Source organism: Montipora capricornis, chromosome 2 (assembly GCF_036669925.1).
Source record: "Montipora capricornis isolate CH-2021 chromosome 2, ASM3666992v2, whole genome shotgun sequence".
Lineage (NCBI taxonomy): Eukaryota > Metazoa > Cnidaria > Anthozoa > Scleractinia > Acroporidae > Montipora > Montipora capricornis.
The window spans coordinates 46,031,723-46,054,142 of record NC_090884.1 but is presented as its reverse complement, the minus strand read 5'-3'; the positions used below and the strand labels follow the sequence as shown (position 1 = coordinate 46,054,142).

The following is a 22,420-nucleotide window of genomic DNA, read 5'->3' as shown; positions in this document are numbered from 1 at the left end:
ACGACGATGATGATAATGACATGGAATCCCGCAAAAGCATGCGCAAAAATTATAGCAGTTCTCCAAACTCAGAAGGGTAGGAAATCTGAAATAAGAACAAGAATGAATAGAATGATAATGAATACTCTGAGGAACATCCGTTCAGTATCTGATTTCAGTAGCTCGTAGCTTTCCGAGCCAGAATGACGATAGGATGATATCAAAATAAGACTTTTTCCCAGCTTATTTAAATCGTAAACTGGGGGGTTTTAACAATCAGATTCTTGATTATGATGTAGGTATCTACTGTAGTTAGCAGCAGGAAAAGTACTCTCCTATTTATGCCTAAAATAAGTGATCTCAACCTCATTTCAGACGCCTGATTAAATCATTTAGTGACTGGAGTCAGTCTCAGTCAAAAATCTCCTTTTTCATGCAAGGACCATGTCTCCTTTTCTAACCTTTCGTTGGGCCGATGCCACTGTAACTAACGTGCACGAACATCGCTGTAAGTTGAAAAGGAAAAGGGATCTGTCAAATATGATCCAGGGACCAACATTTCTCTCCCTCACTGCCTTTTCGGGGGATAAGGTGTCTGAATGTAGCAGAGGATATACTGGAGTGGCATAAGGAACGGGCAAGCTGAATGGTCATGGTACGACGTTCTGGCGCAGGGACCAGACGGTAACGCTGCCGGGTCTATTTTCAGGCAGCCTTTGATCTGCGCGTGAGCAAATGCGCTAATGTCCCAATAAGTACCATATGATAACAGTCCCTCAACCGTTTAGTAAACTGTCGCCTTATAAGTTTATCCGATTCACGCATCTCCCATGATATTCGCTCGCGAAAGTGCATCGAATTACGCGTGCATTACCCTCATTTTAATTAAGTACCGCCGATTCACGTCACCCTCATTCTTAAAAACAAATTAGACATGGAAATTCAAGATAACAATAATAATAATAATAATAATAATAATAATAATAATAATAATAATAATAATAATAATAATAATAATAATAATAATAATAATAACAATAATAATAATAATAATGATCACTCTAAAAAAAACTAATTACAATTCAATTTCTGCAATACGTTTTGCGATTTGTTTTTTTTGGAAAAAGACGGTATTACCTATTCAAGATATACTATGTACAATGAGAATAAAAAAATGTGATAAAGTGCCTAAAAAAATTTATATACATAAAAAGAAATTATAAAATTGAGCTTTCTGCGACCTCAATTCCCTGCGAAGCACCTAAATTAAAAATCTCCAAGCGATAATTTCACTTAACATATCACTTATGGAAAATTAAAAAAATTACGAATAAAAAAGAAAAATGTCAAGCCTTGCATCTGCAGCTTTATTTGCTCCTTTGCTTAGCTGTTCATTAGAGATCTCTTGGAGCAAAGGTTCGATTTCTGCATCACTACAGACTGAACTCAAAAGCTCAGCCTCCAAATTCCGTAATTCATCATGGCGTTGTATAATAAATCCTCCACGTTTGCAAATCATTGCGTGTTCAACAGAGTACTCTTCTAAGGTTCTTCTCTGATCCGCACTCTGCCTCACTTCGAAATGAGAAAAAAGGTTTTCTGGTGTCAAATTTATCTTTGCACGATCACCAATTTGATTGGTTGAAACTAGTTGCTGAACCGTGATTGGATACCATGTCCGTGACCACACAAAGAGTTGTGTTAGTACGTTTGGACATGTCCTTGTAAGATCTCCATTACATGTAATGGAGATCTTACAAGGACATGTCCAAACGTACTAACACAACTCTTTGTGTGGTCACGGACATGGTATCCAATCACGGTTCAGGAGGACTATTTGTGTGTGTGAGAGGTACGTTCGGACTTTCGGCAGGTCAGTATATATCCAAATAACTAATTAGCCGGAGCAAAAAATCGCTTTATCATTGGAGATGTGGTGCACTGATATACAACGGAAATTAAGAAACTGGAACACATATCATTATATAAAAGAAAGTGGTTTTTCATTCCGAAATGGCATAAAGGTAATAGATCGATGCTTTCGTTCAAAATTTAGTTCCAATATTCAGTACTGATTTCTCGAAGCATTTATTAGAAAATGATGGAAAACCGGGGAATAAAGATTCCGTTATAGATGGTTTACAACCTATCAATGCAGACATAATTATAGAGGGGAGTGGTTTGGAAGCTCGGCAAACATCAAAGGAGCAAACAAAGATGCCAAGATTTAGGTTGGAAAGTCCACGACCGCGCACAATCTGTTGTTTTGCTCTCATACACCATGCATGAATTACGTAACCAACACGTTTCTATTGGTTAGTTTCTCAGTACGGAGTAAACAGCTATTGTGGTTTGTGCACGACCAAGGCCAAAAAAGAGGACAAAAACCTACAACAAAGAAATTTGTCGGGTTTCATAACCATTCCCGTCTATTAACTATGATACAGACATAGATTACAACGGTTCAAAAACGTACAATTGAAGGTAGACGAACGGAGTTAATGGGAGATCTATTGTTTTTGTCCTCCACCTGATTGCGGTGATGTAGCTGTTGCCTTCATATACACTCCTAGAAAGAGGACTGACCACTCTGTCGAATTTCTGTCCCGAAACTCTTCTGAGTTCAGCAAAATAGACCTCATTAATAAATGACGGTCACATTTATAATTCTTTTGTCCACGTGCAAATTAGCCTACCAAGCCTCATTTTAGAGCAAGAATTCTTTTCAATTCACTGTATGGTATCGAGGCTTGGTAGGCTAATTTGCACTTCGACAAAAGAATTATAAATTGGCCGCCATTTATGAATAAGGTCCATAGCTTACACTAAAACTAGCCATAGTTAGTAGAACTATGAAATAGCACAACTGCTGATACAAATTCCCTGCGGGCCATAAAAAAGTAATGAAAAACATTTTATCTTGATTGAGAACAATGCCTGTACACTCAAATGTCAAAGTTTATTATTTGAGCTTTTAACACGGATTTATTTTCGATTGTTATAAATGGAAGTCCTGATCAAAATGTAATGAATGACCAGAAATGAATTAACATCCCGCCTGTAATTTAAATAAAACAATTATCAAGATGTTTGAAACAATTGATTGACAGGTAGCTGTATCTGACGACTGCGTATAGCTTTGTAAAGAAAGAGAGAGAAAAAGAAGGAAAAAAAGGAAAGAAAAAAGATAGTTTTAGCTTATTTCATGTTTTGAAAATCGCAAGATTTTGTTTTTTTTATCTTAACATAGCCAATGCACATGCGCAAGGTCGGATTAACGACTTTCGCTAGGGATTATTACTCTTTCTGAGTGGCGCGCCCACGAGTGGCTGCAAAAAGACGGCAACATTGATCTTCTAAAAAAAACGCACCATCCGAAGATCTCTTGGCGGACTCATGCGAGTTCCGAGTCGGTGTCTGCTCATATAATCCGTAATGATGTTTCGGATTTAAATGTTTTCTTTATTGAAGCTAAGTGCCTTTCAGCTATAGACTTATTTAAAACCCCGTGCAAGACAATTCAAAGTCTCTTACTGAGTTCCAATACCTAACGGGTCAGTATGCTTGACTTAGAAGGGAAATATTGACCATAGCAACAAATGAAACAGAAAGGAAACTGAGCAAATACAGTGAAAAATCCCCTCATATAGTCCATTAAAAATGCCCGTTACAATGGGTATTAATGCGTTTCTCGTTCTTGAAGACAATTGAAACATAACAAAGAGCATACTAGAGTATAATTATCACTGAAGGAATTTTGTGTGGAGTTGTTCAGAGAGACTTTACCATACCGACTACTAAAATTCTACGCCTGAGTCTGTCTCAAAACGTCACTGAGATGCTGGCAAAATGAGGCCAAGAACATGTGAGCATGTTTCAAAGTGGATAAAGACCAGTTTTGAGAAGAATATTGCACTTAAAGAAAACGAGATCATACATATAATCGCGCGAATCCCTTTGCGTACGGCAGAATTCGCCATTTTATATTTTAAGCATAGGTGATCACAGCTGGATGTCCGGGACAATCTTGGGGACTACCGCATTTCATCATGTTTGAATAATCCCTGAACCCTCTACTCTTCAGTGAGTCAACTCTCATGAGCCAATCGACGTTACAGCGGCTCCAGGTATGTTTGATTAAGTAAAAAAAAAAACATTGAGAATTAACGCTAATTGAAAACATATTAGTGAAATTGCTGTATAACGGCGAAATAAAGTCGTTTGAAAGAGCTTTCATTGTGTGCGATTCCCAGGTGGCTTTCGTAACAGGAGCTTGATCAAAGGACCCAAGAATTTGCATCCTCGGAGATGAAAGGAAACAATGTTTGCCGACAAACAGACCAGAGAACTTACATTTGCTCAGGCCTTTTAAAGTTAGACTAGTTCTCGGAGAAAAAGCAAAAAAAAAACATTAAGATGAAATAATTTTTCGTGAGAACCATGAACACTCCTTGATTCACAGAGATGCATAAAGCGTTTGTTTGTTTAAGGCAAACCTTTTCAGCCGTCGTTAAACGTACGGCGGAAGCCGCTATCTCAGGACAAATCTAATCTTCAGCGGGTTTAATGTAAGCTGATTAAAAGGTTAAACTAATACTGAAAAAACTGAGAGTACTCGTTCAATTGCTGAGCAGAGGGTCTTGCTCTAATTGATATTCCTTTCCGTTTTTTGGACGAATATGCTTTCTATATTATGATTCTTTGCATAGTTTCACCATTTGTTTTGTGTCTTTATTCGTGGTAAGCCTCATTAAATGACGGATTATATGTCTTCAAACACTATTTTTATTGGGAAATTATGTAAGTACCGCAGGTGGCAAACCAATCACAGCCTTCACTCAAACTGATACAACTGAGGTTCATCAATTGTTTGTGAACTGGTTTCAACGCTTTCTTTTAGACTTTCCTGATTCTAAAAGAGCAAGCACAGGCAACCCAGATTGCGCTGTAAAGCTATTTTGTTAAATAGCACAAACCATAGTTATGCACAAACCAAACTAAGTCAAATGAAAGAATCAGTTTATGGCCGAATTGTGACATGCCCACTTCTCACTGAGATCGCATGAACAATTCTCTTCTCCCTACACAAAATTGTGAGTCTGGTTAAGTGCCGACGTTTTATTAATGAATGGAGAAAAGAGAAGATATCTCGATAGGGGCGATTTAGGTATTTCCGCAAACAAATTAATTGCACATTTTAGTTTCAATGTAAATTAAAGTTTTGGCGCTTAGAGCCATTCGCAAGATGAACCAATTTTTTCAACACAATAGTACCTTGCAATTGGATATGCTTCTGGTGAGATAGATGCCGCTTTGGGTTAAATGTAATTTTAAATCGAAGGTAATTTTGAGTCAACCAACATCGTCCATAACTAGAATTATCGCAGATTAATGAGTTTTTGAATGGTTCAAGTAGTTAACGGGGAGTCTATCCCACTCCTCTTAGCTTCTATCTATGTGTTCAGCTATTTGAGGCCAGTAAACATGTGGCTCACTTGCAGGAGCCCCATGAAAGATTGCCCCTTAGGCTAAATTTAATGGCTGTGTATGCTTTGGTTTGGGTAACGTCCATTCTCACCGGAATGTTCCATCAAGTGGGTCTTTAAGCAAAATTTGGAGTGTTAACTGCGCGTGGTAGATTTACTGGAAAAGTGTTCTATGCCATTTCTCCAAACATACCTCAACTTATGAGTCTATGAAGATTCGCTCGTCATCCTGGCTTGACTGCTCTTTCGCCTTGACATTAGTGAGCATAAATATAGTGAATACTTTCACAGCAAGATATTTTCCGTGGTATCAGCTGGCCTATATATATATATTTATTTGCTACAATATGCATTCAATTATTCCGCTGACTTGAGCCAGCTCGTTAAGATTTGTCTGGTGCGAGTGAAACAGAGTGGATCTTGTCTGCTGAAGAACTGCAACGTTGCCAGATAAGAACCTGGGACAACTTAACAAAGGTTAGTGGATTTAAATTTGAGTATATATTGCTATATCCTCTCTCTTTGCTTATTAATTAAACGACATTTTTGGTCATCATCTTTGCATCTAGGAATTACAACACAACTGCACTCGTCGTCAATTCAATCTGCCAAAATGAGCTGAGAGTTGCTCTTAGCGCGTCGAGAAAAAAAAAAGCCCGGCAAAAATTGCGCCCCAAACGGCTCATTCGTCACTCTCAGCTTTTCATACAAGGCCTCGAAAAACTGATCATGACGTCTTTACATCAATAGTTTAGCAAGCTTTAGGTATTTTCAGTAAGGGACTATATGTTTTTAAGATTGATAGATTGTTATCGCCGAAAATATCTCAGTTCCTACGAGATCGTGTCAAATACAGTTTAACTGTTTGCGTATCATGGTAATATTATCTATTAGACGAGTCTCTCAATGATAGATGGGATTATGATACCTGCAAAGATGGACACTGCATGGAAATTAGCTTCACTCTTTCTAGGTATCTAGATAGATTTTTTACCTGAAGGAAAATGTTCTTCAAGTTCAGGCTGTTGCCAAATGCATTCGATCTATGTTTGGTATTCACATAGACTTATTTCAAAATTTGTGTTCACTTAGAAAGCTAGGAGTTCTCTTTCACTGAATTGAAGATAAGAAGCGTTCAGTCTACGTGTCAATGAAGTCATAGGGCGATCTCAGAAAACTTAACGGCGTAACTTATTTTCTAGCTGTTACATAAAGAGATGGAACAAGCCAACTCTGCCAATTTCACCATTGCCGCATTACTGGGATCAGCGAGGCCTCAGTCAGAGTTTGCAGTCAGAGATGATAGTGCATTTCAAAAGAATCTTGATGTGAGAGAGCGAGGGAGTGTCCGTTGTATGATGGAAAGTGATGACGAAGAAGATCAACAATTTCGACTTCCAGGTAAAATCATGTTTTGGGCTATTCTCTGTCCATTCAGGGTAAAATTGAGGCATTGAGTGAAAACCTTATAGGACGAAATTCAATACAAAATAAGGATTGTGGCTTGAACAGATTAAGCTACCTGGAACCACATGCTACCGCTGTTCATCCAAAAAAAGTGCTTTGACATATTCGGGAATCTAATTGAAAACAACGAGTTGGCTTTGCTCCGACGCAGAAGATGTTACCGTCACGAACTGAAACTATCATCGTTCGCTAACGACGGCAAAATTTGGAAACGGATTGAAAGCGTTTATAAAGTTTCACGCCTCTGTTTTTTTCTGGAAGCCACCAACCCCCCATACACAAAATAGCATAAACTCTACACATCATGCCTTTGTTAAATCCTATTTTCATTTTGTAAGAGTGCTTGTAAGGATGTGGATTATGAGCTTAAAAGAGGCTACAAAGTTATGAAATAATATCACCGAGTTTGCTGCAACGGATACCAAACTGTTCTGCAGAATGGCTGAAAAGTGGCCAAACGTTTCGCTGATCCCGACCTTCTAAAACTTTGAATAGTTCGAGAGCTTTGAACATGGTTTTGACGTATATAAAAAAGGAAAACTGTCCAGACAAAGCCTCTTCGTGTATTTTAGAATAAACAGAGGAAAGAGAGAGGAGAGTTTCGTTTGTCTACATTTTTGCTTAGTAAATGGGTTCTGATTTAGTCCTAATCATTATGCGAAACCAAGCTTTTTTTCGGGAAAAAACATTATTATAGGGATGCTGAAAATGTCGCAAAAGCGATAAATGGCAATGCTGAGAATGAAACCGTCTTTACCCTGTCTAACACCAGACTATTTTACATGTCAATAGGGGCTGCTTGGATGAATGGGTTAAGAACATCTAGGTCACTCAAAAACTTGTCCCCTTTAATTAAACCTATACACGCACTATTCTCTATTGTTTTAACTCTGAGTAACGGACTGACGTTTCTCTGCAGAAGATCGAGACGAGTCATTAGATAAGGAAGAACATATTCGCGACTCAAAAATCACACGAAAGTCAGCTAAAACAAGAAGAAAGAGGACAGCCTTTACAAGTTTCCAGCTCAAATGTCTGGAAGAAAAATTTTTGATGAACAAGTACCTCACCATTGCTGAAAGAGATATGTTAGCAAAGTCACTTCAGCTAAGCAACAAACAAGTGAAGACTTGGTTTCAAAATCGCCGCACGAAGTGGAAGAGAGAAAATGTTGGCGAAGCTATTCATCTCGCTTACGAAATACAACGGAGTAGCATTGGACCTTTCCATCCCACTTGTGTTCCGATTTGTCACTGCCCGCCACCCCCTCCCCCTGTGTATAGAATGCACACGATGTACTCATGCCCTGCACCAGCGTTTATTCAACCACTGCCAGCTCAGTCACCGCATTAACATGTAGTGAACGGATAAGCAAGACCGTGCAAAATGCATATACTGACCGACTCCATAGTTTCAAAAGATCTACTATTAGTAACAGAGGCGTCAGGCATGAATTCAATTAGAATCGATCTAAATAAACCCTAACTAATTTAGGATACGGTTTCAAACTTTCAAAATTGTCAACGAAAAGTCTCATTCCCGCATCGAAATATATTGAAACGAAATAACACTGCATCAGCTATCAGTGAAGTGTTTGATACAGCCCAGCAAAGTTTATGTTATTTTTGGACAAAACGATTATTGAAGCCCATTATGTATAAAAAAGGAAATGTTGCATGAACACGATCTAACCACACCGTTTAAGGATGCCGCTTACATCGAAACTCCGTCGAATACCTCCTCCAAAAACCCCTGTTATTAAATCTCAACAAATACTTTGTCGGAACGTTTGTTTAATAAACCTTCAACTTGATACGATCCAGCTAGAGTTATTTTTGCAAGCTTGGTTATGACGGGTCTTGCTCTAGTACTGCGACAGATCAAGTTGTCCCTACTAATGCCGGATGCAATAGGACTCGGTGATGTAATAGTTTAATAAACCAGTTAACCTACTATCTCGGTTTTTTCAATCTCCAATTTTTCACCGTTGTATGTATCAGTGTTGTTCTCGCAAAAATGGCTCATTGGAAGCACTTGTTTTCAACTTAATGTTTTCATCAACTTGCTTTTACGCTGTTGACTGAAATAATGTCTTCCAACAAGAAAGAATTTAATCAACGTAGCCCAAGGAAATCCTCAAAGGTGAACCATGGCTCCAAACTCCGCTCTAATCATGGTAGGCATCATTTTTTAGAACGTGCCTAATCCAGCTAGCAAGCCCTCCACCTCCCTTTCCTGATCTCCGAAACATTTTCAAGCCGGATACCAATTTTCGCTCGGCTAAGTGAGGAAAAATCCCTTTTGAGTTCCTTTTTTTTTTTTTTCCCGGTTTCTTAATACTAGTTCTGGCCGTCCCTTGTAACAAAGAGATATACTACCAGAAGACTGAATTGATAAACAAATCTGTTCGTTTCTTACTTATTTTAGCCCCGGGCTGAAATGCCGGATCAATTTTGTCAGTTGACCTTTTAGTTGCGTATTCCTTCAACTACATCAGTTTCTGATTAGTTTGAAGAGGATAAAGCATCTAAAGGATCAAGTGGGTTTTCAAAATGGATACATTAATTTTTATCCCCTACGTTGAGATTTATCTATAGGACAAAGCCACACTAAGCTCTTCCGCAGAAATGAAGGTCCAGTCCGCCGCCTGAGTGAGATTTTGCGAAATCCACTTAGTTTTGCTCTAAAAATCCTCTGTTCTTAATCTTTCTTTTTTTTATGACAAATTTTCTGTTTAAATGTTACTTCCATGCAGAGCAATCGATGTTTCTCGTGCCTCCGTTTTTCGTCATAGTTTCCTGACCCCTCCCCGGTGACTCTCTTAGCCATGCTTAGCGCTGCGGATGGGTTAGTTTGGCTGGCCAAGGTTCTTACGCCTATAGGATTTCAAGGGTTTGGCCAATGTTTTCCTTCCTTGTTGACGACTGTAGCCATAGAACTCCGCATTCAAAAAGATTTCTAGCAGCCAGCGTACGAAAGAAGGACGACACTGATGATACCAAAATTTTAGTTTTCTTACTTTGTGATCTTGATTTCTAGTTCCGGTGTTCTCACTCCTGGGTAAAAGTAAAGAATGACAGATTTAGATGGCGCACTCAGTGTTGAGAACCAGGCTGTTTGCCAGAACATAATACCTTGACGTTCTCTGAAGCTAGGGGATTTTTTAATGATTATCATTTGCAAATGTTTGAAAGCGTGGGATTCAGTCATGACCTGGGAAATTCAAAGCGTGAAATCCTGCAGTGCATCAAAGATATTGAGTAACGGCATTTTCCGGGCATGCTGTTTCAGTTCAAGTTAGTTTTTAATTACAATCTTTTTTGAAGGAAACGTCAAAACTTTAGTGCATTTTTTTAGTGTCATATTTATCATCTGATGCCTGGTTTATTAAAGGCTGCCTAAATAAAAGGCCTGGATAGGTTTTCATAGTCATACCCACCGGGCATACCCATCACTAAGGAGAAGCTCCCGTACCTTGTATAATTTCTTTTCAAAATCACTGCATTTCTCTATAACTTTTGCTTTTCGGAAATTGTCCAAATCTGGCAGCCTGAACTATTCTTACAAAAAATAGGAACTTTTTTTCAAGAACATGTTCTAATTTAGCCCTTTTTCGTGGATCACCGTTCACATGTTACGTTGTATTTTAGCCCTTCGGTGAATTTTCTTGGAGTACTCAAGTTGTAAAATGAAACAGACACAAACGATGTCTTGTCTCGGGACATCATTGATTTTAGCGGCATGTCTTTCAGCCACTAATTCTGAACAGACCCCAAAACAACCTGGTGCGCCCCTCGCTAAAAGGAGTTCTTCTTGACCCGAAAACTAATAGCCTCCCGATTAGGGATTACCTGGCTTACTTCAATTTCCACTCTTAAAAGCTTTAATCACCTCATAGTAACTGAATCACTATCTCAAGAGCAATAAACGATTATAAACAAATACGAGATCAGACCAAGATTTGGCTTATCCACTGATGGGATTAACTTCTAAACGACTTTCGGTAAAACGCGCGTTGCCGTTATATCTCATTATAAATAGGCCACCAGACCGCGCAAACAAGTCATTCAGCCTGGAGAGAATGAACGTCGACAGAAGAAAAGAAAAAAATGTTTCTGAGGTGTGAGTGCTTCGATTTCTGGCATGCGCCATCAAATTTCATTCCCTCCAGCGCGGAGGAAACTTCTTTGAGCAAAAAGCGACTTCATAGGCTCAATTCTGACTTGAAAACGGGCAGTTCTGTTTTTCAATACGCCAAGTTCGAGTTACTTTTGGTCAAACATCTGTTAAGTGCCAACGCATGTCAGCGATAACGATGATAACTTCCCAATTAAACTCTTAGCGGGGGAGGAAGGCCTGTATCTTCAAAGACATGTCTTTCAACAACCTCAAAAAGAGACGATTATTTGTTTTGCATCTTACTTTCCGCTGTTCAGTCCTATTATTCATTTCGGCCATTGGCAATAATCACAAGTTCGCGTCCTATTTTGCAAAGCCAATCGTTGACGATTTTTTTTGGCGTTCGCTAAGTCGTCTGGGTTTAAAGAACTTAATTCTTAAAAGGAGACACTCTGTTTTTATTTGTCGGCTGATTGCTAGAGAAACCACCCAGTAGTAGTTTTTCCTTATCTCCAGAGATCTGATATCAAAGAAAAGTTTTAGTTGGTTTTGTTGTTAAACAACTCCGGTAAACGCCTTACCAAAAATCACACAGATTGGCCAGTTGTCTTGAGATGTGGACATGACATTGTTTAAATAAGTACCTGGATGTATTAATGGGATTGACCACCAGATCACGCAACGATTTTAACTGCTACAATATTTCTGTTTTTTATCTTACATCGAGGTTGTTACTTGAGAGATTTTACCAGTCATCATTCTCGACTCGAATCTGTCCCCAAATTTGCCTTCAGTTGCGATTTCGTCTACTATATTCAGAGTAATTTGTTTTCTTGAAATGCTAGAACCGGAAAGAAAATTTGGGAAAACGATCACCTTACCCCTACGAATGTATAATTCACCTTTAGCCGGCCAAGCATGTGATGATCTTATTATCCTCGAGTCATATCGAGTAACAAGTGATTTTGTGTCTGTTTATTGTAAACTTCAAGCATTTACCGGCTCTTTGTTTTATAAAGTGGTCACAAGTGAGACGAATCAGACGCTATCTTAATTGGCTGTCAAGCCTATTATTATAGTCCGGATACCGGTATAATAATATTTAGCAATTACAAATAGTTGTTGCCCATAAGATTCATCTTCTCGCTAATCATGGGCGGTTGTCTCCGGCTTCGCACAAAGAAGGACTGATTGCGGCTTCATGGCATCCTTTAGCATAAGTGCGATTTTGCGAAAACCATCGCAGATCTCAACAGAAACAGAAGTTGCGCATCAACGATCTCACAAAGAAGAAAATCTCCGAGAGAAAATTCCAGGTTTGTGAGAGTGAAGATCTCAGCCACGGTAAACTTATCACTGCGTTAGATTGCCTTCTAGCTGTTACTTTGAAACGGTTAAAGCACAGCACGTTTGTAACTTTGGACCCAATAACTTAGATTAATTGCTATTGCGATCTTGGGTGAATCTTGTGCAATCAACGATTCTACTTGAATTTCGTAAAGCATGAAACCTTTGAATTTAGTCCCAAGTGAAAATTTCATCCAGTTATAAGCACTTATGCCACGCCAATTTACCCACCAAAATTTTTAGACCTCAGTTTCAAAAGTCTGTACTAATAGTTACATCATTTTCCCTTTATTGTTTCCCTCCGATAGAGCACCCTGCAAGCTCAGAAAACTTTGAAGACGGAGACGACAACGTTGGCGAAAAAAAATTGCCAAGACAAGGCTTTTTGATCAGTAAGGCGAGGAGAAGGAGAACTGCTTTTACAAGCAGCCAGTTAAAATCGTTAGAGCAAAAGTTTCGGGATAAAAAATATCTAACCATATCCGAAAGAAACAACTTGGCAGCAAGCCTTCGTCTAACAGACACCCAAGTCAAAACGTGGTTTCAAAACAGGAGGACAAAATGGAAAAAGCAAATGGCACCTGACTTTGAAGCAAGTATACGATGGGAGGAAATGAACGCTATGTTCTGTCCACAGAGCATGTTTTCTTGTTATGGACAGGTTGTTCCATCGCGGCCACTGACGTACAATTTAAATTTCATTCCAAGATTTTGTCCTTCGTCTAATCTTCAAGTCGTCCAGTCAAACTTGTCACTTCACCCATTTATGCCACCTCACTGACTTGATCGCGCGGCGTGATTTAGCGGAAACTTACTAGCCACGAGAGGGTTTTAACTGGCATGGCGTTTTATGATTGAAACGTTCGAGAAGGCTGAACGATTCTTAAGCTGTTTAACAGTGGCGTATGGTGTTGCCTATTGAATCCTCTAAGAGGCTTGGCCGTTTGTTCTCCATCAATTCCGAGTTTATTACAGAATGGAATGCGGTCAAGCGAGACCACGCCGCAAACAACAATAAGAATGCGACCAACCCTTCAATATCTCGCTGAAAATTCTAATTCAAGAGTGAACCACCATGAAATTTCTGGACCAACATTTATTCGAAATAGTGATTGTGGTATTGAGTTGAATCAGTGATATTACTTATCACCTGCTGGAACTAAAGTTTAAGTAAAATGAAAAGAAGTATACTCAAGACTCGCATGAGACTTTGTTATATCTCGATCTTTCTATAAACCATAACATCCTGTTTACCTTAACGTGTCATAAGCATTAGAACTGAAACATTTTTGGACTACCGCAGAAAAAAATTATCCTGTGATTTCATCCTGTCGGCAGAAAATAACTGAAGAGTTTCATTAATATTTATTCTACGTTAATAGTTCTTTAAGTTGTGAAATAAAACTTAAGACATTAACGTTTTAGAACGTTGCGTTTCATTGAGACTTTATGGGTGGTAGGTAACAAACCTTTGGTATGCAATGACGGTTGCGTCGTCTTGCCGGCAACCTTCAGGGAAGTCTGGTTCCACGCTTCCATGCTAGAGCGTGAGAATCTTGGACCCGAAATCAGGCAAAGATACTTTCAGGGGTATTTACAGCAGCTTTATCAGTATAGCTTCATAACAGTCAATTCAGTAGGCTTTCAAAAGTTCATGTAGTGCCCGCTTATGTATGAAGCAAAGGTTTCAAATTGCGAACGGAGGCGCTCAGTGTCGAACCGCAACCAGGGCGATGGAAAAATTCTCACTTTAAATTTTACAGCCGACTTCACTATTCGCTAAATAAGACTCTAGTAGCCGCCCCCTTTTTCTTTAATGTAGCAGGGGAGAATTTTTTGAAGGCACAAAGAACCAGAGCATTTTCATAACATTGACACTTGATCTTTGAAATAGTTAGTATATATACTTGATAAAGTAGTTTGCTCTCGCTCATTTGATGAATTTTAGTATGGATAAATGTTATTATCATTAAGTCATTTTCAGTGATGTTTGTTCAATACAAGGCACATACCAGATATCTAATGAAACAACGACGCGAGTTTCTATGGAGTTAACCGTTGACCGCGATAAAATTGCAATAAATGGAAAAAAAGACTTTATGCCGAAGATAAATGGGAATTTTTTTCTTTCAAATAGTGATTGCTTATCTAGCATAAGCACAAGAAGCATACGCAAACTGAGTAGCTTGTAGTTTATTAGAGCCTTTTGTTCGAACAATATACACTAATTAACAACAAGTAAATGCGCCTGCGTGTGCTGCGTGTGCTTATGCTTGCGTCGCTAGTGAAAACCAGGCCTTATGCATTTGCTTTGGCCGTCTACCGACTATTGTCTTGATTCCTCAGGATTAATTTATTCCCCGGGTTTCTTGGCTTTTAACATGACCACGGCGGCGGGTGGAGAGGTACCCGAGGACGATTTTGCGCCGTTAAACGTCTTTTAGCGAATTAATCTTACTAGTTTGTAATTCAAGAGACCTTATTTGCGTTGTCAAGAACTTTTCGAGGAGAGGCTCTGTTCACTTGAAATATCTGATTATATTAAATCTATTTCCCCTTAGTAAAGGTTTGTGTTGTTGGGCAAACGCCATGTTCGCCCAAATCACCAAACTTAGTGGAAATAAACATTTAGTCGATTTCATTTTCTCGCAAGTTGGTGAAAACTGTAAGTCCCGGTCTCGGTTTCAAAGAAGGACCATAATTCTCTAGCCACCAGCTTTGGCTGATATCAAAACTGAGCCGAGATGAAAGACGTGCAAGCTGACACACAAGCGACTCTGCTTGGCTTTATTGTTAACATTTTCTAAGGTACGAAAAGACAAGAAGACTGACTTTCACGTGTCTGAGACTTTGAAGAGCTTGTGCCTTATTCTCTGGGAATACAAAATGAGGTATTCCCATTTTAAAAATGGTGAAATTGCACCATATAGTTCTTGTTTCAGCCTCACACTACCTCGGGGAGATGCAGAGGTTCTTTCTACGCTCAGCACGAACTATACGACATGCTACTGATTGAATTGAAAAAAAAACAACAACAACAACAACAAAAAAAGGAAGGTGACGCACGCTAACACCAACTCGGTGTAGCCAACACATCACTAATGTGCACAACCATGGCTGCTTATTGACCAGGTGAAATGGTTGTGTGCATTTGTGATGTGTTGGCCACATCGGGTTGGTGTTAGCGCGTGTAACCTTTTTTTGTTTTTTTTTTTCATTATTGACTTGACCATTTTGTCAGAACAGTTCACGTAAATTCTCCAAAGTATAAAATGGCTCAGATTTGATCATGATTTGAGGTCTCCCATGCATGTTTGCGCTGAGATCCATTTGTTTGGTAGCGCGAAACCCACCTACAACGTTAGCATTCTGATGCGTCAGCCCAACTGTACTCCAAAAGACAAAGTTAAATTGCATCATCGATATGGCTATTAATCTAATTATGGAAAGTCAATTTAAAAAAATTATGTTTGACAGGTCATGTTTTCTCTCAAACCATGATCGTAAATTGTCACGAACTACCTATTTCAGAAAATAAAAGAGAGTAAAGAAAACAAAAAAAGGAAGCGCATTGACATCTCCTGGGGAGAAATCGGCCTGTTCCGAGGCGAGACAGTGCCCACTGTTACGTTTTCACCCGTACATAGGCCCCGGCCCTAACACTTAAAAATAAACGCACTTCTAGCCAAAGTGGCCTTTGTAACAGGTACGGGTCATGCTAAATGCTTGCATTCCTCTCAATCCAGAGAGTCTCGTCCGATTATTAAATAACTTTAAATCCTTACTTCACTGAGGGAGATTTTAGGATTATCGTATAGGTTATCAGGTCATTATTTCTTTGTTAAAAGGATTCTTCTCTGAAGTTTCTCTTTCATACGCATTGACCGAAACTAAGGCAGCTCTCCTGTTCTCCTGGCCGTGAATGTGTTAAAGTATGTTAAGTATGTAAGGAAGTCAAAAATTTGACGAAGGTCTTTTAATTTTGTTTTGGAACTACAGTCTTTAACAGCAGCGTGGAAGAGTTTTGCCACAAAATGACAGATTGAACGAGGAAAATATATGGAAATTACTGTACACATACGTTTTTTTTTGTAAGTTTGACACACTTCTTTCCCTTTCGCTGCTCCACAATTTTGAAATGGCCCGCTGAAATATTGAATGCTATTGTTTACACGAAAATATGGGCACACAACAAGAATTTCGTGAAGGTTGAACATCTCAAAGAACTACTTACTAAAGCTGAAAAATGAAATGGAGTTTCTGCGACGTCGACGATGTTTAATGGTTACTTTTTCAATTGAGCCGGAATGCCAACAGTCAAGACGTTAAGAATTGCACATGGTTAACCTTCTTTGTCTGCAGGCATATAATCAAGCTTATCACGATCGAGAGTTTTGGACTGAATGAAAGGAATTAACCAATTCAAGTCATATCAGCTAGCTGTCTTAGGAACAAAGCGACTCATGACCTCAACTAGCTTTGGCACAAGTTGATGCCATCATAAGTTTTAGTCACGAAAGAAGAATATTTTTTTATCTGAATGGAATGGATGGTTAAAATGTATTAAGTAGAGAAATTATGCATGGGTTTTGGGCTTCATGAACGTTTTAGTGGCTTTTACAAGATCCGCTTCGTCGTCCACAGGTTTTTGTTTCATTCTCTTGAAAGGCCCCTTTCAAAGTTTGCCACACTTCCATTTGAAGTCACGTTGCCACGTATATGAATTTCGTTTATCCTCTTTTGCTTCTGACATTTTAGTTAGCCAGACATTTTCATGTGTATGCATTGGCGAAGGGTATTTTTTACATTGGCCTCAGCACACCTTGGGCGGCTGAGGGATTCGTGTTTTTCTCAGTGCGAACGGTTAACGACATAACACATACAATCATTTCGCCTAAGTTTGACTTATTGTTTCGCTCAAATTATTTTTTACTAAAGGAATTTTCCATGCCACTTATCTTGCTTTGTGCTGTCTAGAGTTTGTCGCTCCTAATCTTAATTGTATTACACACCTTTTAGCAAAATAACTTGAGGGTAAGCGAATTGGAAATTCAAGGCTAAACTCTGATAAGGTCTTAATAAGGCGAAATGCATGACTTCCGCTCACAGTGTTAACAAGTCATAACAAAAAGCCGATTAAGTGGTGGGCATACGCATTAATGGAAATTTGGCACACGAGGAACTCTACTCTAGGATATTACAAGTACTTCCTGCGAGGCTCCCAAAATATTTTTTGACCCCCTACATGTCAAGGTCGGTCTTAAATTAATCGCTCAAATACTTATTCCTTCTGTTAAATAAGTGAAAATAAGGGATTTGGAAAGTAATGCTCGGACAGTAAAACCAAATTTGATCGTTATAGCTTACGTCCATTACGCTCTTAGAATATGTCATAGCCTATTCATAGCCAGCCACGCACGCGACGGACTCGTGGCCAGTGTGCTTCACAGTTACTTTAGTCACTTAAAGTGTATTTCAAATTTGAACGTGTAGGGCGGATTGTTTTTAGATGGTTCCAGACTCAGAATTGCGCAAAAGGATTCTTGTCTCGCAGATTAGGTATAACACGACAGCCTGACGTAAACCACGGAGAATCAGGCTGAAAAAAACGCCTACGTACCGTACGACAGTTGTATGGTGACCCTTCGGCCTCCTCCTTCAGTCTTGTTTACAGTTTCCATCACGCCATTTATTTTTCTAAAATGGTGGTGTTTCCACTAGGACGTTTCCACTCGCGTAACATTCCTTTAGGTGTTTGTTTAGAGTCCAGGTTAAGCTAGTTTCAGCTAGATAAGATTTATCAACTATTTTCATTGGTGGTTAATTATCTGACAAGCCGCATCTGTCTTCAGTTGTCAGACAAGTTAAACCAGCTCTTCGGTCGTTTAAAATTCCCTCTTTTTCCCTAAATCGTTGAACGAACGCGTGCACAGGAGCTTTCAAAATGGAAGCTGCGGGTCGCAAAAACTGCGAACCTTGGTTAGAGCGAAAACCAACGTTCTTAGTTTTTGCGAACCCGCAGCTTCAGCCATTTTGAAAGCTTCTGCGCACGCGTTCGTTCAACGATTTAGAGCAAAAGAGAGACTGCTCGCAGTCTACTTAAAATGCGCCAATTCCCTAAGTAAAAACAACTGGAAATTTTTAAACTCGCTTAAAGTTTACAAGACTGTTTTTCTTGTATTTCCGGAGTTTCCGAATGTAAATCGTCCTAGTGGAAACACACCAATATTATGGACATCAAGATTTCGAGTTCGTTGTTTACCTTCCTGCTGATTGCCTCTTTCTGATTGGACGCCGTTTGAGGCTCTTGTTACGCTTTTCGAAACGCATGGAATTTTTGACTTTGATCGAGGGCTAGCTACAGTAGTTCCGGGCCGTTTGCATGCATTTTCGATTGAGAAGTACGAGAAGAAGCGTGAATCTTTCGGCCATTCTCCTGTGAACGATTTGAAAGCGGAGCGATGCTATTTTCTGGGGAAAAATCACCCCAGCACTGGAGCCGTGCAAAAAGTACCTTCCACTCTTGTCCTTCTATTGAGGGCACAGTAAACAGCGAACTCGAAATCTTCAAAATCACGCAAAATACCACTACTGAGGCATTGGTCCATGCACATATTTATCGATATATCACTACAGAATCGGAAGAAGCCGACGGTGAATCCACTATATTTTTATGAAATTACAAACGGTTACGTTACACAAACATGTCATTGTGCGGGCTCCCTGTGATTATATAAGCCTGAACATTTGAAAATAACTATAAGAATATAATATAAAAATTATGTGGCAGAGGGGATCAGGCTTGAGAAGTGGTGAAGAGAACAGAAGCTGTTTTGGATATTATACAAAGAAGCGAGGAATCGTTCTTTGGACTGGCCAGAGGCCAGTGTTCCGCAGCCAGAAGCAGAGAAAGCAAAAGGCAGGGAGTTCCATAATGTAATTCTCAGGTTTTCAATTTGAGAAACTGCTCAATAGTAATTATAGTGTGATAACTAGGCAAATCAAATGCAAAGCTGTTGGAGTAAAGTTGCGGTTTTGTTTGTCCATGTGTAGACTGATGCGATACCGACGGTATGTGGGTGTGTCGCGGGGGGAATATTGTTGTAAACATCTTCTAAGGGATTATTAAACTGTCAAATTCCCCTAATTATGTCATCGGCCCCGCTCTTCCCCTTTACAATAAAAACTGTGCCCAGCTTTGCAGACAGTATTTAATTAAAATGCAAAGCCATTATAATTGGCGGAGAAGAACATAGAAAAACGAGCCATGTAAAAAATAAGTCATGAAGAATAGCGCCCCTAGCTTCAAGAATTCCCATAGAGAAAGAAGCGGAACAGAAAGTGGACCATAAAGAGCGAAGAGGGAAGTTAGTCGGGTTCGGCCCAAAGAGGTAGGAGCGCAAGCAAGCAATGATAAACTCATGAAGTGAAGGGGCGTTTACATAACAGAGAAAAAATGGCACGGGCCCGATAAAAACTGGAACGGTTTCAACAGTTTTTACAAAGAAACAATGAACTTTTATCCGTTCCGCGACGGGTCCATAGGCGCCTATGGACCCGTCGCGGAACGGATAAAAGTTCATTGTTTCTTTGTAAAAACTGCTGGAACCGTTTCAGTTTTTGTCGGGCCCGTGCCATTTTTGCTCTGTCGTGTAAACGCGCCTTGAACTGAACTGCGTGGTTCTTGACTTGTCCGGTCAGACCGCGTCCTATCCGTCTCCAAGGCCGTTTACACAACAGAAAAATTTGGGTCTGGACCCGTCAAAAAAGCGGTACGGACTCATAACTTTTGTAAAGAAACACTGGAGTTTCTGCAGGGCCATAGGCGCCTATGGCCCTGTGGAAACTCCAGTGTTTCTTTACAAAAGTTATGGGTCCGTACCGCTTTTTTGACGGGTCCGGACCCAATTTTTTCTGTCGTGTAAACGGCCTTTCCGTCGTCTTATAAAAGGCGCCTATGGTACTGTAGAAACTCCAGTGTTTCTTTACAAAAGTTATGGGTCCGTACAGCTTTTTCGATGGGTCCGGGCCCAAATTTTTTCTGTCGTGTAAACGGCCTTTTTAATCTTGTAATATACATCTTGGATCACAGTCTTCATTATTGTTTTCTTATGTGCTCCTCAGTCTGGATCGTTTCGCATGTTTGAGCTCCCATTCAAGAAGATATCTTGGTAGCCGTTCACTTCTGCAGGCATTCTGACAACATGACCAAACCAACTCATTCTTTTATTGCAGATCAGATCCCGGATAGGTTTTATTGTTGCTCTGCGAAGCACCTCTTCATTGTTAACGCGATGAAACCATCGGATTCTAAGAATACGGCGAAGACAATATTGGTGTAACGTTTCACGTCGCATCATTTGCTTGTCTGTGGTGTTCCAGATTTCGCCACCATATGTCAATATTGTTGTGACAGCTGCGACACAAATACGCACTTTGATAAACTCATGCCAAGCTTGAATAGGAGTTGGCAGTGATCGACCAAATCGAAGGCCTTTTTTATATCGCTTAGCAGAAGTTCCACGATCCACGTTGGTTAGACTACTATTTCCTAGGCCTACTCCTAAATCCATATTGGACATTTTGATTAGTCGTTTGAAACAAGCGCCTTTGAAAGGTTGCACGAGTCATGTTCAAATTTCCAAAGCCCAGCGCTTTCCCAAAGAAAGCTACTGGTGAACCGGATTTGTCAATGGAATTGGGTAGGTAGTGAATCGGTAGGGTACTGCAAGGTCTGTACTTGGAATTTGTGAAGAAATTTCGGCGGGAGGTTAATTTCGAGCGGAGGTTTCGCTTCGAGGGATATTTACTGAGGAAAAGGACTGTTCTCCACTGTGCTGACTTTTCGCAGTGGAAAATCAAACTGGCGCCAGCTCGCCGAAACGCTTCAAAAAGGCCTGAGAAGGAGCAAATAAACGGAGAATACATCAGTGTGACCCCATCAAAGTAAGTCACTTTATTCGCAGAACATTCCATTTTATGCCCTTTAAAGCAAAATCCGCGGGGTTCCCATTCAAACCTTTGTAAATGGCTTCTTATTAACACAACATGTTAGTAACACCTTCCTAAGCGACACCGCTCGAAAACAATTGTCACGTGTGTTTATGTCATGAGCTTATGCTGCCTGTGATCATGAGCAGCTTGAAGAAGGCCGGAAACCAATTATCTGATCAAGCCGGACCCGCATGTAAGTGACAAAACTTAAGAAAGGGCAAAGTCCCCCGTAAAGGAAAAAACACCTTATTTGAACCATTTCAAAGTGATCTCAGTTGAACTGGCAAAGGTCTTATTGAACAAGTTAACTATTTGTTTTACTGAGGCAAATTTTAAGGCTTTTGTGATATTTGTGGCTGACCAGCGTTTTGGGGAAAGGAAAAGAAGATCCTAAGCAGGCTGATTACCCGCGGTGATTCCTGAGATTTTAATAAATATCGTTCCCACTTGTTTGCACGGTTTCTTTCCGGCTACATCTGTTCTAATTTCCCCATGAGTCTCACTTAATCCGAGAGAAATTTACGGACACGTCTCTTGATGATGGGACTCGACATCTTCTGGGTGCGCGATAGAACCTGTCGTTGGGTAATGATAGCGTTCGTTTAGAGTATACAAGTCGACTCTAAGGAAACTGTCGCAGCCCACAAGGGATAACGAGGGGATAGCTCGCGAATTACGCGTCAATTAGTGAACTTATGATGAAAGGTAACTCTTTGGATGACCTTTGACGGCAGTTGAGATTCTTGTACAGTTGGATCAGTTGAGTTCGGATGATAAGGAAAGAGTTGTACGAAATGGATGTAACTCCTCCAAGACTAAAGAATTTGCTGGTCAGATAAGGTCCATGCAAAGAATCGCTTCACCTAGGCCCGAACTGACACTGTCACAACTCTGCATGAAAAAACAATCGAATCGCCCCGTAGTACTAAATAAGTCCATCGGAAAGGAGGGCGTCTCCGTGTAGTTCAAAGTCTGGCTCGCGACACAGTAAAGCGTTACATGCAAGATTTGCAGTTGATCTTGAAACT

The 22,420-nt window shown here is 39.8% G+C and overlaps 2 protein-coding genes across 3 annotated transcripts in view; both read left to right on the top strand.

Moving 5' to 3' along the window:
• The window catches only part of LOC138024113 (dual specificity mitogen-activated protein kinase kinase 7-like), a 336,186-nt gene that overhangs the window by 187,517 nt on the left and 126,249 nt on the right, over positions 1 to 22,420 (top strand). The window lies entirely within an intron of this gene.
• LOC138024022 (homeobox protein ceh-19-like) lies at positions 5,776 to 8,750 on the top strand. 2 transcript variants are annotated; one of them, XM_068871123.1, is made up of 3 exons: positions 5,776 to 5,942; positions 6,628 to 6,866; positions 7,852 to 8,750. In XM_068871123.1, exons 2-3 carry the CDS (start codon positions 6,683 to 6,685, stop codon positions 8,283 to 8,285), a joined length of 618 nt encoding a protein of 205 aa, XP_068727224.1. In that variant the 5' UTR covers positions 5,776 to 5,942; positions 6,628 to 6,682; the 3' UTR covers positions 8,286 to 8,750. The 2 variants fall into 2 exon arrangements, with proteins under 2 accessions (XP_068727224.1, XP_068727217.1); XM_068871116.1 differs by having other exon boundaries at positions 5,779 to 5,942; positions 6,668 to 6,866.

Bases quoted from the DNA above. Each gene is read 5' to 3' on its own strand.
- LOC138024022 (XM_068871123.1), top strand. From the start codon at position 6,683: ATGGAACAAGCCAACTCTGCCAATTTCACCATTGCCGCATTACTGGGA. The intron at 6,867-7,851 runs GTAAAATCATGT...GTTTCTCTGCAG, and splicing joins TCAACAATTTCGACTTCCAG to AAGATCGAGACGAGTCATTA.